General features: G+C 32.3%; 1 protein-coding gene across 2 annotated transcripts in view; it reads left to right on the top strand.

The window, feature by feature from the left end:
• Positions 1-19,120, top strand: part of LOC106869292 (uncharacterized) — a 247,362-nt gene that overhangs the window by 103,584 nt on the left and 124,658 nt on the right. For both annotated transcript variants that reach the window (XR_016238965.1, XM_089345317.1), the window contains exons 36-40: positions 685-756; positions 3,140-3,211; positions 7,215-7,286; positions 10,626-10,697; positions 17,394-17,465. Coding sequence is in view for 1 of the 2 variants with exons in the window: in XM_089345317.1 (XP_089201443.1) it covers positions 685-756; positions 3,140-3,211; positions 7,215-7,286; positions 10,626-10,697; positions 17,394-17,465 (360 nt within the window). In the remaining variant the exon portion in view is untranslated. The remainder of the gene's footprint in view (positions 1-684; positions 757-3,139; positions 3,212-7,214; positions 7,287-10,625; positions 10,698-17,393; positions 17,466-19,120) is intronic.

Genomic DNA, 19,120 nt, shown 5'->3' with positions numbered 1-19,120 from the left:
GTACGCTGTTTACGTCTCGTTCACCACTGATTAAGTTCTTAAACTTTTTGTCTTCTTTTCCTTCTCCTCCTTCTTTTTTTTCTTCTTCTTCGTAGAAATCTGCTACGTCTAAAACCTCTTCTATGCAAATCACAACCACGTCTGCCAAGATAACTATCATCATCTTCGTCCACCTTATCACCTTCATGAATCACATTTTCTCTGTAATCTTTCTCAATCATAAACATCATCAATTTCATGTTCGTACTCTTTATCATTAACATCATTCATTACCACAAAATACCACCATTAGATGTAGACTATTCAATACTAGAGTGCTAAACCTTTCTTCTCCATTATCAGAATATTCAACATTAACAACATCACACTCATCATTAGAATCATGACACCTTCATCATCAACACGGCCACCATATATCATTCTCCTCCATCTCATCATCATATTCATCACTACCACCTCCACAACGTCTATTACCAACTCTATCACTACCACTATCCTCCTCTTCCTCATCCTCCTCATCCTCATCATCATCATTATCAACGTCATCATTGCTGTCATTATCTTCGTTGAATTAATGATCATCGTGATCTACTTTCCAGCCCTTCCAATATCTAATCGATTTGCCAAAATTCCTTCACAAATATGTTCTATGCAAATTCTTATTAACCTACTTTTATGTTCCAGATCTTTGAGTTCTAATGATATCAATGAAATCAGAGCAGACACCTTCCGAAATCTCTCCAGTTTAACAGATCTGTAAGTCGAATCATTTCTTTTATACTATATCGTTGAAGATGTTTCTAAAACTAATATATTCACATTCTTCATTTCAACTTCCCTGACCACTTTTTCTAAATATGTGTTGTATTCTTTGTGAATCTGTTTGTGCATGTAAGCCCATTTCTTACATGTGGGATTATATGAGTGCGTGAGAGTTAAGAGGAAATACTGAGTGCTTGTATGTGTATGTCTGTGTGTATGTGTAAAATATGTCTTTGTTCAAAGTGTGTGTGTTATAGTCTGTGGAATTCTGTGAATGTGAGTGATGTCCTCAGATTTGGAATATATGCTTGTGTGTGTGTTCGTGAATTGAGGGGAAACGTTTATTGCAAGTTTGTTCATGAATATCTGTATGCCTCTCTATCTCTGTATATGGATGCGTGCATGAGAGTGTATCAATGTGTTTGTGTAAGTCTGTCTGTATATGATGCACAGTGTTTACGTCTCTGTCACCATTGGTTATCATCCTAGACTTTCCGTATTCCATTTCTTCTGTTTACTCTTTTGTTGTTCTCCTTCATCTACTTTTTCTAATACTTCATCTTCTGATTCTTCTTTTTACTATTGTTTTTCTAGTTCTACCCTTCTTTCTCTTCCACTTTCGTATTGTTCTTCTTTTGTTCTTCTCTTACATCTCATCCGCCTTCCTCTGCCACTTTATTCGTTTTTGTCATGAGCTTTACCAATTTTGTTTCCATGCTCCTCACCTTCTACAAACCCTTCCCTTTCTTCTTTGGCTATTGGTGTCTTTGTTAACGTACATGAGTGTGGACTACTGGACATTCATATATCACCCATCATAATTTCAACATATCTTTATATCTTTGACTCTATCTCTACTTCTCTATGTTTTTGTATATATATATGTATATATATATATATATATATATATATATATATATATATATATATATATATATATATATATATATATATATATATATATATATATATATATATATATATATATATATATATATATATATATACATATATATATACAAAAACATAGAGAAGTAGAGATAGAGTCAAAGATATATATATACCTTTTAATTACCTTTGAATGACTTCAAATTATTTAAAATTTATTTAAAAGGTATTTTAATCGTGAGTTAAATTCTTTAGTCAGTGGACAATTATTTTATTTTATTTTATCTTCATATTATATATTTGTCTAGTAGGACTGGTACTTTGAATTTTTAGTCGCTTTATTTTTACTTTTAGACCTTTTGTATTATATTATATAAAATATATATCTTACGTTTTTATATATACACTTGCTGGCTTCCGGTATACGGAGTTCTTGACTGGTAGCACTTGCATGTGCAAGTTGTTTGCAAGACACATATATTCAACTCGAATTAGATACATTTGTATTTTATTAGTATACATGCTTTTTAAAATTGGACATTATATATATATATATGTATTATTTATATATTATATACTTTCATGTGTGTTTGTGGAGCAAGGCGTATTTTTTATATATGATTGTTTGAGGGGTGGTGTTTTTGTTGAGTCGTTGACCCGAACATAATGTTTTTTATTCTGTTACTAATGCCTTTTTTATCCTAGCCTTATTTATATTTGAGCACTTCTTTCGCTATCCTATATAAAACGTTTTTGTTTTTTAATAGGAGACAAATATTATTACTGTTATGTATATATATATATATATATATATATATATATATATATATATATATATATATATATATATATATATATATATATATATATATTTATATATATATATATATACACACTTGAAGAACCATGATGACTGTCCCTTTCGTTTTCGTCATCTTTTCTTCCTCCTTCCAAATTTCCACCTCAAAATTTGTTTTCAATTTAGTCTTCAACTATTTATATGTTGTTTATCAGTTTATTAATTTCTTCCTTCATCTTCACTTCCGTCTTAAATTCTGACCAGTTAAGTTATGTATTTTGACATCACCATCATAAATCAACAACATTTCCATCATCATCATTACCATCATCCCCATCACCATCATCTTCAACAGAATCATCACCGATACAACAGTCCTCATCACAATCATCGTCAACATCAGCGTAATTATCCTCATCAACACCATTATTACAAATATCACCATCATCATCATCAGCAATAGCAACATGATCTTCAACGTACTACCACCATCCTCCTGTCTTCGTCTCATCACCATAATCATGACTACCACTAATACCTCCATCCACCTCCTCCTCCTTTTATCCTCATATTACCATTTATATTACCTACTTTCTTTTTCTTCCAGCAAGTATTTGTGTAGCCATAATATTTTATGTAATACAGCGCGTCTATACTTTCTCCTATCAACTGAATTTTATTATGTTACAGATACTTGCAGAATAATAAGATCGAAAAAATTGAAGTAAGATTCTGCCGTGATTTGCCCAGTTTAAGTAAACTGTAAGTTAAATAAGTCTTGTTCATAATATTCCATTGACAATATATTACTCATTCTTTAAACCCTTCGCATTTCCGTTCGCACCACGTCTTTGTGTGATTGTTTGTGTCTGTAAATATGTGTGTCCGTGAGTGTGTAAATCTGAATATGTGTTGGTATGTATAACATTTTTTGTTCCAACTAACCCTTATCAACTCCAAATTCCCTTCTTTACTACTACTAACACTACTACTACTACTATTACAGATACCACTATGTGTTTGACGCTTTTCAGATTTCTCACTCTCCATTGACATAAACATACATAAAGAACGTATGCTTTTTATCCCTCTTCTATTCGTTTTTTTCTTTTTCTTCTTATTCTTTTTTTATCTTTTTCTTCTTCGCCGTCTTCTTCTATGCCTTCTTCTTCGTTTTCTTCTTCTTCTACTTCTTCTTCTTCTTCTTCTTCTTCTTCTTCTTCTTCTTCTTCTTCTTCTTCTTCTTCTTCTTCTTCTTCTTCTTCTTCTTCTTCTTCTTCTTCTTCTTCTTTCTTCTTTCTCTACTTTTTCTTTCGTCTTCTCTTCTGCTGCTTCTCCCTGTTATTTTTCATAGATTATTTCTATTTCTCGTTCTCTTTTTATCTTCTTCTTTTCTCCTTCCTACTTTTCTGTTTCTTCTGCTTATTCTCTTTCTTACTTTTCTTATTCTTCGTTTTCGTCTTCGTCTTCTACATCATCTACTTGTTCCGAGTTCTCTTCTTTTTTTCTCCTTTTTCTTCTCCAACTTTTAATTCATCTTATCCCCGTAATTATCCTCATCAACATCATTCTTAGTTTTTTTCTTCCTTTTTTCGAACTCTTCTTCTTCCTTCTCTTCTGTTTATCCTTTCTTCTACTTTCTCTTCTATTTCATCTTCTTCGTCTTCTTCATCTTGTTCTTGTTGTTCTTCTTCGTCTTCTACTTTGTCTTCTTTTCCTTTTTCTTATTCGTTTTCTTCATCTACTTTTTTTTCTTAGTCTCTAAATATTCTACTACTTCTTTATCTTTCTCTTGTACTCCTTTTTCTCCTGTTTTTTCGTCTTTTTTATTCTTCTTATCACCTACCTCTTTTCCTCCCCGTTTTTATTCTCTTGCCCGTTTGTTCTTTTTTTATATTTCTCTTTCTTACACTTTTCTCTCTTCTCCTATACCTTCTTCTTCGTCGTATTATTCAGTACAAAAAATGCCTTCCGAGGTTTTTCCACGGAATATAACATCTCTTATCTTTTCGCCCATAAGATGAAATTTTTTCCTGCAACACCAAGTACAATTTTCGAAATTCCTTTAAATCTAGGTTTCCCTATTCTGCTCCATGTATCTGCATTAATTATCGTGATATCCAATTGTAACTTTATGTTCACATTATTCATTTATATGAACACAAATTTAGTTTTCTGCGCTTCACCCACGATTTCTGATGACAATACATTTATGCCATATTTTTTTCGTTCGAATGTTTTTGTTTCGCTTTACAATGTCAGCTTTTTTGGCCAGTTTTTCCACATTCAAAACATTTTCGGTTTTTAAATGGTCGGGTACTTTCAAAATGTAAGCTTGCGCACACATAGCATGGATTCGGTCTTCAGATTGTTTTTTTCTTTTATTTTATCCTTTACACGCATGAGTATGAGAACAATCTTTTTCTTAAATTTTATCTTAGCCTTGGCTTAGAATTATAATCCACTGGAATTCTTATCCTACTGCCTGCAGAGTTAAGTCTGAGTCCTGTTCTAATTTTGTTAATATCCGAGAACGTATATATGCATCTCTGCTTGCATTTAACCATTGGGCACAAATTAGGCATTTGAATAGATCAGGGGTTAATTCATATAATTTGAATTTTTCACACACTCTGTTAAACACCCAGCATATGTGACAAAACCTCCATCATCATTTTTTTTGACCAAATTTAAACACTGCCAGTGAGTATTGAACAGGGAACTTCTTGCAGGGATTATTTTCGATAAAATATTGTTTCATCGAAACAAACCTGACCTGCTTTCTTCGGCATAATATAGTAACTATATTTTTCTTGTTAAGCAGGGGGAAAACTTTCTTCAAACAGTCGTAATTGTTCTCGTCAAACCAATGTTCATGTCCTTCTTTGAAAATGTCTTTGTATCTTCGAAATGCAGAGAAGGTAATCACTTCTCAATTATAACTGATTTCTTCAGTTGAATTGGTTATACTCTCCTGCGAGGAAAAACCTGCATTATTTTCCGACTTCTTCAGCATTAATTCCAGTATCTGTTGGATTTGTTGTTGTTCCTGTTGTAATTGCTATTGTTGGTGCAGCTGTTGTTAATGCAACTTCGCCAGAGGATCGAATATATCTTCGATGTAAAACGATTTTCTTTTGGATTCGTACTGAAAGGTAAAAATATATACTCCGAACGCAAGCATCAAACAACTCTTCGCCACTTTTATACCGTGGATTTTAGATATATAATTTAAAGTCGAGGGAAATAAAGTAATCACCCGACTCCTTACGATTATTGTTATGCAAGGTTAAAAGATCTCTGCCAAAAGCTCGCAGTGAACTGCTTACCAACCTATGGCTCACGATCAATTGCTGACGACTTGGCAATTGTCTTTCATAGAAAATTGTCAGTCCATTTGGGTCACTTGAGATCACAAGGCCGGAATAACTTACCAACTAAAATTTACCGACGAAGATTTTTAATTGCAGATATTTGAATGAAATTAATATCGCAAAATTTCAGGCAGGAACCTTCGGTGACATGCCCAGTTTAGGATATCATTACGTTGCATTACTGAATAATTAAGACTTTCCCGCATCTCTGTCTCTCTTAACATTTTAAATTCTTATTTTGATATAAATGTGTCACTGTTTGTGAATGTCTGTAAAAATGTGTATGTGAGTTTGTGTGAATATAAATATGGAGTGGCCTGTATAACATTTTTCTGTATGTATGTGAATATATATGTGAATGTATATATAAGGACCACTGAGGAGGTCACAAAAGTGTGACGAAAAAACTCTGGCCGAAATAAGATTAATGTAATATAAAGCTGAAGCAAATTAACACCAAATATACAGTGCGTGTGTTTTTATTGGCTAAACTGGAAATATGACCATCCCCAAGTACAACAACACACACACACACACACATATATATATATATATATATATATATATATATATATATATATATATATATATATACACATACATGTATATATATATATATATATATATATATATATATATATATATATATATATATATATATATATATATATATATATATATATATTTATATGTATATATATATATGTATGTATGTATGTATGTATGTATGTATGATTGCATGTATGTATGTATGTATACACGTATACGTAAATTATAATAAAGGGTAAAAATCAGTAATGATTTTACCAGTGTGGGTGTCAGCGCGAAAATAAAAAGCTTACAGGTAAATTTTACAAATATTTCATAATTATATACATAATTATAACAAGTGATTGGTTATAAGACTCTCCGTGCGCTGGAGAAATAGTTAACACTTTAAAATGTCTGAGAATAAGACAGTGTATTGTAGGCGAGAAAAAGAAAGAAATGAATTAAACGTTTGGTTAACTATGAAGAAGACACTATTTTATGCTTAGAGGACAAAAAATATATTGCCTACTGCTTTCATCAGAAACGATATTTCATAGCATAAATTTACGAGTATCTACAAATACGCAAGCGAACCGCGTCAGCGCATAACCAATATACGTACAAACTCGTAGAAATATGCAGCAAAGTAGAATTAACCTTTCTCTTTTATAACCACCTGTAGTATGTCATGACATATTCTGCAGTTAATGCAGTTTTGTTCAAGGAGTAAAGTCTCAAATTTCTTTCAATCCGTGTGTCTCTAATTTCTGTCATATCACGTTCTTCCTTAATTATTTTTCCTGCTTTACATCAATAATCCATTCCATACAAATTCTACTTAACTCAATTTTATTTGACAGGGATTTGGGTGGTAACCAAATCAAAGAAATCAAAGCAGAATCCTTCCAAAATCTTTCCAGTTTAGCAACTCTGTAAGTTGAGTTCCTCTTGTTTATAGTATTTCATTGATGACATGTTTCTTAGTATGTAATGTCTAACCATACTTTATTTCAATCTCCCTCGCGCGCTTTTACAGCTGCTGTCTGTAACGTAAGTGTGTTATTGTTATCGTGACGTTTCAGTGCCAAACATGTAGGGCATTAATATATACGTCTATATATTAAACATAAGGATACATTAAAATGTCTACCGCTAGAAATAAGAATCAAAACCCTTATTTGGACAACCAGAAACGAGTCCACATATGTACATGTACCAATAAATATATATCTTTATGCTATACTTGTATGTGAATGTATTTTTCAGTCTGCTCGGAGAGTGTTAAATATTGTTTTCCGTGGATATATTTTGGGTGCTCCAAATAAGGGTTTTTACTCTCATTCCTAGCGGGTCGACACTTGAATGTATCCTTAAGGTTAATATAATTTTAATTCTTGAGTTATATAATGGTGTTCATTAAGCCTGCCACCAGCTATATTAATGTTGCGCTTATTATCAACTATTTATATTGCGTTCGATAATAAATAGCAATATTAATATCTTATAAATAATCGGTTCTGAATACTTTTTGCTGATAAACGTATATATGTATGTATATATATATATATATATATATATATATATATATATATATATATATATATATATATATATATATATATATAAAACTTATATATATATATATATATATATATATATATATATATATATACATATATATATAACATACAAAAATAAGAGGAATGGTCAGCAAAAGTGGACTCTTATATGCTAGAAATAGATGCCGAATCATCTAACCACGAAAAAAATATATGTTCTCAGTAAAAATTCAGCGACACAACAGATTGTAAAAGGGCAAGACAAATAAAAGACGATTAACCTAAAATTTACATAAGTAAATATCTGCAGGATCGTCAGCGTGGTCCGTCGATTAGCAATGCAATTTCCAGAACTAGACACAAGACGTCCACCCGAAAGGGAGTACGTGTAGAGTTCTACAAATTACATTCAGTGTATCATTTCAATTGTCTTCAATCTGGCACGTTAAGTCCGGAAATAATTCTGCAGTAAATAAATTTTTGCAGCTAATTTACCGGTATGATAACATTATTATATACAATTTATTAATGAGGGTTGAAATTGATATTAATCAATTAAAGCCAGATGTCTAGCATATTAAATAAATCGGAAGATTAAAATTATATTACATATATTTTTTATTTAGTATTTTTTCATTTGTCTTGCCCTTTTACAATCTGTTGTGTCGCTAAATTTTTACTGAGAACATATATTTTGTTTGCGATTGGATGATTTGGCATCTATTTCTAGCATATATGAATCCACTTTTGCTGGTCATTCTTCTTATTTTGTATGTAATATAATTTTAATCTTCTGATTTTTTTTAATATTCTAGACCACTGGTTTTAATTGATTAATATCAATTTCTACCCTCATTAATAAATCTTATACATATATATATATATATATATTTATAAACATGTATATATATATATATATATATATATATATATATATATATATATATATATATATATATATATATATATATATATATATATATATATATATATATATATATATGCATGTATGTATACATATGTATATATATATATATATATATATATATATATATATATATATACATATGTATACATACATGCATATATATATATATATATATATATATATATATATATATATATATATATATATATATATATATATATATACATGTTTATAAATATATATATATATATGTATAACATTTATTAATGAGGGTAGAAATTGATATTAATCAATTAAAACCAGTGGTCTAGAATATTAAAAAATATCAGAAGATCTAATATTTGTATTAAGGTATATGTGTGAGAAGTTTTGATTAAAAAGGAGGGAGGTGCATTGGAGCTTTATGAACCTAGAGAAGGTATATGTGCGTGTGGGTAGGGATGCAATGTGACAGGTGTTGTCTTTGTATGCAGTAGATGGTAGATTGTTGAGAACTATACAGACATTTTATAGAGAATGTAGGGCGTGCGTTAGGGTGGGTGGTGAAGTAAGTGAGTGGTTTGATATGAAGGTGGGTTTAAGACAGAGTTGTGAGATATTCCTGTGGATGTTTAATTTATATATCGATGGTGTGGTGAGAGAGGTAAATGCTAGAACATTTGGTAGGGGAGAACAAATAGTAGGATAAAACGGAGAGAAATGGTAGGTGATTAAGTTGTTGCTTGCTGATGATACAGCACTGGTGGCGAATTCAGAAGAGCATTTGAGGAGACTGGTGGTAGAGTTTGGAAGATTGTGTGAGAGAAGGAATCTGAAAGTGAATATAGCTAAGTGTAAGGTGGTGAAGGATTCGAGAGATAACATGGCTGGTAGGATGTATGTGAATATAAATGGTGAGATGTTAGAGGACGTGAGTGATTTTAAGTACCTGAAATTACATGTGACGGCGGATGGGGGGCTCGGTGAGGAATTAGAATATGGTGTGAGGGAGGAGAGTAAGATACCTGGAGTTGTGAAAAGTATGCTGAGAGATAAAAAGGTTGAGTATGAAAGCGAAAAGAAGTGGGTATGAGGGCGTGATTGTGCCCAGAAAGTTATATGGTCCAGAGACGTAGAGGTGGGGGGCAAGAGAGACGGAAATGAGGCGACTAGATGTGTTTGAGATGAGATTTCTGAGGGCTATGGTTGGTGTCACATAGATGGACAGGATGAGGAACGAGGAGATGCAAAGGCGAGCACGAATGAGAAAAAACTATCTAGCAAAATGGATAGACGAATGTTGAGGTGGTTTTGTCAAATGGAGAAGTTGGATGAGGCACAGGTGGTAGGCAATAGAACCAGAGGCAAGCCTCGGTTTGTGTGGATGGAATGAGTGAGGAAAACTTTGGTGGTTAGAGGTGTTGGAGTGAGAGAAGCAAAAAGGTTTATAAATGGCAAGAAAACTTAGAGATTGTTTGTCGACGGGTGAGTGAATTTGATGTTCCTGAAAGGGGTACGGAACTAGCATGATGCGGCGGGGTAAACCAGAATATGCTGTCGGGCCCCGCTTCTAGTATTGGGAGTTGCATTCTATTCCTTGACCCGAGCATAAAACGGGGCTCACCTCTTTCCGTCTTCGCTTTATTCTCCTCCTCTATATTTACCATCTCCTTTCAAATGTTAAACTTGTTTTAGACAGTCGGCTCTAATTTCTTTTACATCACGCTTTTCCTGAATTCTTCTTTCTTTTTTTCATGAAGAATCTGTTCCTTACAAATTTTACTTGATTCAATTTTATTTGACAGGAATTTGGGTGGTAACGATATCAAGGAAATAAAAACAGAAACATTCGAAAATCTTTCCAGTTTAACAACTCTGTAAGTTCAATCAGTCCTGTTTACAATATTTCACTTACGATATATTTCTAAATATGTAATGCCTCCCCTTACTTCATTTTAATATCCCTCACTCGTCTTTAACTCTTCTATCATTCTCTATCCAATGTTTGTTATTCAGGGCAAACATGTATTGCATGCATATATATATATATATATATGTGTGAGCCTGTCTGTGTGTCTGTCTGTGTGTGTGTGTGTGTGTGTGTGTGTGTGTGTGTGTGTGTGTGTGTGTGTGTGTGTGTGTGTGTTTCTTTGGGTGTGTAATTATAACAAGGGCAAGTAGCTATTATGTAAAAAACCAATTAGGCAAAAATTAATACAAAGTATATAGGTTTGAAAATATAATTATAATAAGGGCAACTACTGAGTAGCGCCACATGATAGAAGAAGGCGATTTCAGCCCGTGTCTATGTGATAAATAAAGTAATTTTCCAGCCATTTCTTTTTTAAAAAGTATCACACAAGACCTATATATGTTTTGATTCTAGCCCCTGACAATTTATATTCTACACCTTACAACTTAAATTCGTAACATCGGATTTAATATGTTTTGCATATTGAATTTCCAAGGGACTAGAATCGAAACAAATGTAGACTTTTTAGTCTTCTATGGTTTTTTAAAAATTAAATTTATTTGCATTTATATCTTAAAAACATACTATGAGTCAAGTAATGTGAATACACATATTTCTTTCTCCATTATCTTATATTATAAAATTTACCTACTATAATCTATCACACAAAATAGAATTTTTTCTAATATGATGGAAATTAAACCAGTGAAATCTTGGAATTCTTAATTCCTAGCAGGGATAAGATATCCTTGAATTGACTCTCCCTCTCTCTCTCTATATATATATATCCCCTTCAATTTAGCTAAAAGAATTTGCACCATTTTCTCTCACCCAACCACTCGAGAAATACGCTTACAAGACCTCAAAAAACACTATTACAACGCCAATATCCCTCCACACTCATAGATTTTGGAATAAAACGTGCTAAGGAACTTGACAAAAACACACTAAGAACCAACCAACACAAAAACACACCCAACCCCAAAATACCTCCATACATCTCCACCCACAACCCCCAAAACATCGAAGCATACACCACAATCCAACAAAACCTCCCCGTACTCACCACAGACCCGAAAATGAACAATATCATCAATACACAGAAAGTCCTTAAATGCAAAAGGCAACACAAATCTTTGAAAAAACTCTTAACCAATGCCAAAGTACATACACCACTTCCATACCCATCAGTTAAAAAATGTGCATGCCCTAATTGTGGTACCTGCCCCTACCGACTTGAAGGCTCTGAATTTACCTTCAAACGAGGAACAAAGTTTAAAATCAAAACCAATTTCTCTTGTTCCTCTGGGAACCTCATTTATGCCCTCACATGCGCAGATTGCCAACACTTCTATATAGGACAGACGAGCCTCCCGTTGCGTAGAAGAGTAGCAGTTCATAAAGAACAAATACATCTCCCTCAATACCGCCAAATTCCACTCAGTGGCCGCATAGACTCTTGCGCCAGAAACAAAAACCATAAATTCCTTATACTCCCTTTCTATCAATGTAAAGACAGAATCTCCACACAAGAAAGAATCAAGGAGAATCTTTTCATAGAGAAATTCCAACCATTTCTTAACACACAAACCCCTCAGTGACCTTATCTCACTAAGAACAGACATAAACTTCCTGTTGAAAAAGAGTCCATAACTCCAACTAAAGAGATTTGTCTCCCCTTACACACACTTCCTGTTTTGACACCACACTTCTTGCTTAACACATAAACTTTTAGCCCCTTTTCTCTTTTTTTTAAACCTAACACAATTCTCAATTTTCATGCATCCTTATTTTTCCAACTATTCTCTACATGGATTACCATTGAACTTTAAAAATCAAACACAATATAATGTATTGGTATACTTATTTTTTAAATATATTTTTTTATATATTATTTTTTTTTCATTTTTTACTTCTTTATAAAAAAAACATTTTCATTCTCCCTCTTCTTGAAAATTTGCCATGCAATGAAAGCCGGTTAGAAATATATATTAAAATATGCTTTCAGTTTAGCATTCTGCCTTATTATTTTTCATTGTCCTATTATTTCTCCACGTGCGGTTAACACAGCCCCACTATTTACTGACTTATATATATATATATATATATATATATATATATATATATATATATATATATATATATATATACATATATATATATATATATACATATATATCTACCGGCGGATAAAACAGGTGACTTATATAGACTAGACTGTATTACCTATAGAAGACTAGAAGACTAATAATGAAAGAATTCAACGCTAAATATAAAATAACCGCGAAAAAGAATCCATTGGTCACCACATTAGAAATTAAAGAAATTATGATGGAAAAACCAAATGAACCGAGGATTGACCGCAAAGATCATAAAAAGAACTTCCTGGATAATCCTGCTGTTTGACTGATTTACCCGACAAAGTCGGATATTGGTCGACTTTGTAAATCTATTCTGGATACTATACTACCCCTAATAATTCGTATTCTATATCTCAAATTACGGGTTGATACGATGAAATGATATATTGGTTCAAATCCATTGAAAATATACGTAATTATTCGTTTATTCAATTTGATATTAACAGCTATTATTTTAGTATATCTCCTATTCTTCTTAACAAATCACCCATTTTCGCACAAAACCTCTTCCTCATAACAAAGGATAAAATTGACATTATTCGTTTAGCCATGAAGGTTATCATAGAATTTGAGTGTAACTTATGGACGAGGTCTGATACCTCTGATGATTTTGATATCGCTACGGGCACGAGTGATTCGGCGGAAATTAATAACCTAGGTGGCACGTATCTCTTAAAGTGCCTCAATAGAGAAATACCTGAATTGCAGGGATGTTTATATAACACTGATACTCTATTTATTGTCCCTAGCGACAACAAATTGGTCACAGAAAGAAGGAGGAAAAGAATTAGAACATTTTTTTGAAAGCTTCAACCTAGGAATTACGTTTGAATATGGCACAAAGGTGGAAACTTTCATGAATCCTACTTTAGACATTAACTCGGGATTATATCATACTTATAGGAAACTAGGTGTAGTTACGAGGTATGTGAACAAATCATCAAATTACCTACCTAATATATTAAAATCAGTAGTCATAAATATTTCTAAAAGAATTACGAATACCCATTCCCACCACTATAACTTCGCTTTGTGTAAGGCGGGATACAACCATGGAATTAGTTTTCTTAATCCAGAAAGTATAACACCCACCAATAAGTAGAAATAATGAGATTTTAAATGAGAAGTGGGATACTGGCCTACTTGGTCGGGAAAACAGACCTTCTATAAAAACATCCAACAAATCCATCAATTTAAATAAAAAGATAAGTAACAATAGGAAATTAGATGCTATAACCAGTAAGAACATTAGTTTATATAATAAATGTAGTAGGGTTGACTGAGCGGATTATGTCACCCTCTAATGATCAGAACAATACTAATAATATAGCCTTGCCAAACAATCAAGTCGCGATTTTGGGAGGCGTTGACATAGCCGGTAGATTCCGCCATTGTAAGAGGTCTGTAAATAATTATTTGGTCTGGTACAACGTTCCCTTCAACTGTACCATATCCACAAACATATATAAGAAATTTATGGCAATTTTAGAAAGAAATTCCCCTCCTTCGCATAAATATAATAGAATATTTAGAAACTCGTATTCTTTCCTTCCTAATATAGGTACCATCATGGCATGGTTAACTAGAAAGAATATAAAATCAGCAAGAGGGGTTAATAATAATAATATTACTGTCAACAATAGTTTGAACCCCTACAAGGAGAATAATATTAATGGTGATGTAGGAATTAGAAACAACAGTATTAGCACATCTAATATGCACAATATAGACTGTAACTCCGTGGTTTATACTAGCACAGGGATTCGTGACGATGCCAGTTGATGCGGAAATGAATCTGAATGATACTACAATTGAAGGAAATGTAAACAATAATAGAAGCAAAAATAACACATATGATATTAGTAGTAGGAATAATAATAATAATAATAATAATAATAATAATAATAATCATAATAATAATAATAGTACCTGTAGTAGTAGTAGTAGTAGTAATAGTAGTAGTAGTAGTAGTAGTAGTAGTAGTAGTAGTGGTGGTGATGTTCCTGGTTGCAATTTCAGAGTTAAATTCGACTATCCGTTATTAGGTCGATGTCTAATCCAATACGTAAGCTAAAATTGTGCACTCATACCTGAAGCCGGTAACATCATATATATAGAAAGTTCGATAAATAGGTAAAACATATCAATAACCATTCTTCATCTTTTCAACTCAAACATAATGTCAATTGTACGTCCTTATCTAGCATGATTTCGGATCTGAAGGAAAGCGGGATAGAATTTATTTCTAAACGGGATATAATACAGAAAACGCAGATTTATAGAGATAGTCGATACGGGCGTGAGCTGTGTTCTATGGAAACTCATAAGATATTTAAGTATAGGGACAAGAACAACTTGATTAATGATAAATTAGACCTAAGGGTATCATGCGTGCATAGAATCACACGTACATTTTAGTATTTTCGAACTAAAGATTATAGGTGCCATACGTGAACCGTCGATATCTAAACAGTTTAGGATATCATTAATTTTAATTACTAAATAGAAAACATCCCGTTTTGTTTCGCATCCTTGTCTCCTTTTACATTCTCAATCTTTTTCAATAGAAATGTATTAATGATTGTGAATGTCTGTAAATATGTGTGCCTGTCAGTATGTGTGAATATGAATCTGTGTTGGCTTGTCGATTATTCTGTGTGTGTATGTGAATATATATATATATATATATATATATATATATATATATATATATATATATATATATATATATGTATAAAATAATTATGATGATAATATTAGCGATAAAAATGCAAATTTAAAGGTAGTTTATCAAAATTAAAATTAAATTAAGTTTCACAATATGTAATATTAAATATACTTATTAAATTGTCTATATTTGATTGTAGATTTCATGGATAAATTCAAGACTTGTGGGTTTTTTCTCTAAATTATATATATATACATGCATACATATATATATATATATATATATATATATATATATATATATATATATATATAATGCAAGAGAGTTAAGGGGTTGAGGATTCAACCCACTAAGGGATAGTATCTATCCAATATACTGCTGGGAGGGTACCCAATTATTGTAAACCCGGTTGTCAATATAGCATGGTTTGTCATAAACACTTGTACTTTGTGGGGTTTTTTGTCACTTTAGTTAAAATTAAGTTAATTCAACGGGATACACTGTCTGCAAGTCGTTGGGTACAGCATATTTTCCTCCATTTTCTATATATATATATGTATATATATATATATATATATATATATATATATATATATATATATATATATATATATATATATATATATATATATATATATATATATATATATATAGTGTAAAAAGGTGTAAGAAGGTGTAAACATATTAATGTACTCTTAAATATGCAATTGCAATAGAGAATCATGGATGGTAATCTAGGCTATTGTAGAAATATACATAGTAAAATATATACACGGTGAAATACAAAACGGCTTAGTGTTTCTATTTCACCCTGTATATATTTTACTGTGTATATTTCTACAATAGCCTAGATTACCATCCGTGATTCTCTATTGCAATTTCATATTTAAAAGTACATTAATATTTTTACAGCTTCCAAATTTTACCCATTTTGTTTGTTTGTTTCTTTCTTCTTCTTCTTCTTCTTCTTCTTCTTCTTCTTCTTCTTCTTCTTCTTCTTCTTCTTCTTCTTCTCCATTTTCTTGTTCTACTTGTTCTTTGTCTTGTTCTTTGTCTTGTTCTTGTTCTTGTTCTTCTCCTTCTTCACTTTCTTCATCTTATTGTTCCCCTCCTTCTGCTTCTTCTTCCTCTCCTCTTCTCCTTCTCCTCTGCCTTCTTCTTCTTCTTCTTCTTCTTCTTCTTCTTCTTCTTCTTCCTCTTGTTCCTTTCCTTTTTCATCTCCCCCCCTCTTGTTCTCCGCCTTCCTCCTTTTTGTTCTCCTTTTTCTTCTCCTTCTTCACCTTTTTTCCGTTTCCTTTCCTTCCCTTTATTTTCGTCCTTTCCATCTTTCATTTTTCTTTCCTTTCTTTTAATTCTTCTTTGTATTTAATTCTGTTTTATTACTATCAACTTATTCTCCATTTTCTACTCATCTTTCTTCTTTTCAGCCTACTCTGGATTTCATCGTACTTCATCGGTTTTTATCGTTCGCATTCTCGTTCTCCCGCTGACCTGTTCATCTTTTGCTTCTTGTTGCTTTTGTTGTCCTTCTTCTCTGTATATATTTTCTCTTCCTTCTTCTCTTTATATACCTCACCCTCACCTGCACTTCTGCGTCTTTTCAGTCTCATTTTCATTCTACTCCTCTTACTTCACCTTATTTCACAATTTCTTTTCGAAGTTTCAAATTTCTTTTAGTCCGTGGTCCCCAATTTCTTTCACATCATGTTTTTCCTCAATTCCTGTTTTCCTTTTTATTTTCATCAAGAATTTATTCCCTACAAATTCAATTTCACTCAATTTTATTTGACAGGAATTTGGGTGGTAATCAGATCACGGAAATCAAAGAGGAAACCTTCCAAAACCTTTCCAGTCTAACAACTCTGTAAGTTGAGTTCCTCTTGTTTATAGTATTTCATTGACGACATATTTGTTAGCATATACTGTCCCACCATACTTTATCTTAATCTCCCTCGTACGCATGTACATCTACTGTCACTCTGTAACGGAAGTGTGTTATTGGTATCGAGAAAATAGAGTGCAAACAAGAGAGGCAGCTGATGAAGGAATAATTCCAAATGGCTATTTCTTTTCCTATGTGTTCGTCCTGTTGTCTGTAGTTCATTTTTCTAACGTCCTGTACCCGAATATGCATTTATATACACATGTAGATGTAATTATGCACATATATGTGTGTATACATGCTTATATATCCTTTGTATTATATATATATATATATATATATTTATTTATATATATGTGTATGCATGTGTGTGCATATATACATACATACAGATTTATATATATATATGTGTGTGTGGAAAAAGTCATGGTAGGAAATGCTAAAATAATTTTATATAAACACATTTCAGTACCGGTTTCAGTCATTGAGACTTTTTCAACTGTAAGTATGGAAAACAATTAAATTTTGGAAACATTAAAAGAAAAGGTTTTAAAAATATTTGGATAATATTCCCATACAAGAGGCATTTTCCTTGTTTCTGCCTGTCCCTGTCTCTCTTGTTTACTCTTGTGACATCGAAGTCATTGTGAGTTCTTGGCAGGGCAGAAGAAGCAGAAGAAGAAGAAGAAGAAGAAGAAGAAGAAGAAGAAGAAGAAGAAGAAGAAGAAGAAGAGAAAGAACAAGAAGAAGAAGAAGAAGAAGAGAAAGAAGAAGAAGAAGAAGAAGAAGAAGAAGAAGAAAAAAAAGAAGAAGAAGAAGAAGAAGGGGAGGTGGAGGACAAAGAATGCGGGAGTGCCATGATAGTAGTAGGATGCTAAATGATCAAGTGTCCTGAAAGTGATTTGTTGTGGATGATAGTAGTTATTGAATTCTTGAGTCATCTCTTTTGAATGTATTGTTTATAACATTTGTGTAAGTGTTATTCTAAACAGCAATATTAGTAAAGCAAGGAGGTGGCGGAGAGGAAGAAGACGAAGAAGAAGCAGAAAGAGAAGGGAGAATAATAAGGGAATGCAGGTGGTATAGTAGTAGTAGGATGCTCAATGGTCAAGTGACCTAAAAGTGGCTCGTTGTGAATTATTGCAGTGATTCGGACTATTTTTGAATGAATTCTTGGGTATCTCTTGAATGTATCATTTTTAATATTTCCGTGCATGTTTGTGTTATTTTAAGGCGCTGGTGGATATGTCGTTTGTTGTAGATGCGTTCAAAAGGGGTTTGCATTTTACTAATTCGTTGGCTACAGGTTCTATCGTCCTGGAATTGAAAGAGGGATAAAGTTCTGAAGCTTGGATTTTGTTATTGGCGCAGATGTCGATGTGTTGGCTGACTGTTATTTTTCTGTCTTGGGAATTTTGATCTGGTATCTGTGCAGAGCCATCCTTTGAAGTAGACCTCTTTCTGTTTGCCTATGCATTGCTCTTGACACCCAGAGCAGGTTAGTGCGTACATCAGGTTCTCTGAAGTACACGTGAAGCTGCTTTTCAACGTGAAATGATGTCCCTGTTTAAAGAACTCTGATCTCTCAATTAAATTGACGTATATCCTACAGTTGGGTTTTCTGCGTTTTTGTTTTT

The sequence above is a fragment of the Octopus bimaculoides genome, chromosome 29 (assembly GCF_046866305.1).
Source record: "Octopus bimaculoides isolate indiv1 chromosome 29, ASM4686630v1, whole genome shotgun sequence".
NCBI lineage: Eukaryota > Metazoa > Mollusca > Cephalopoda > Octopoda > Octopodidae > Octopus > Octopus bimaculoides.
The sequence above is the reverse complement of the archived record's forward strand: the minus strand, read 5'-3'. Positions and strand labels throughout refer to the sequence as shown.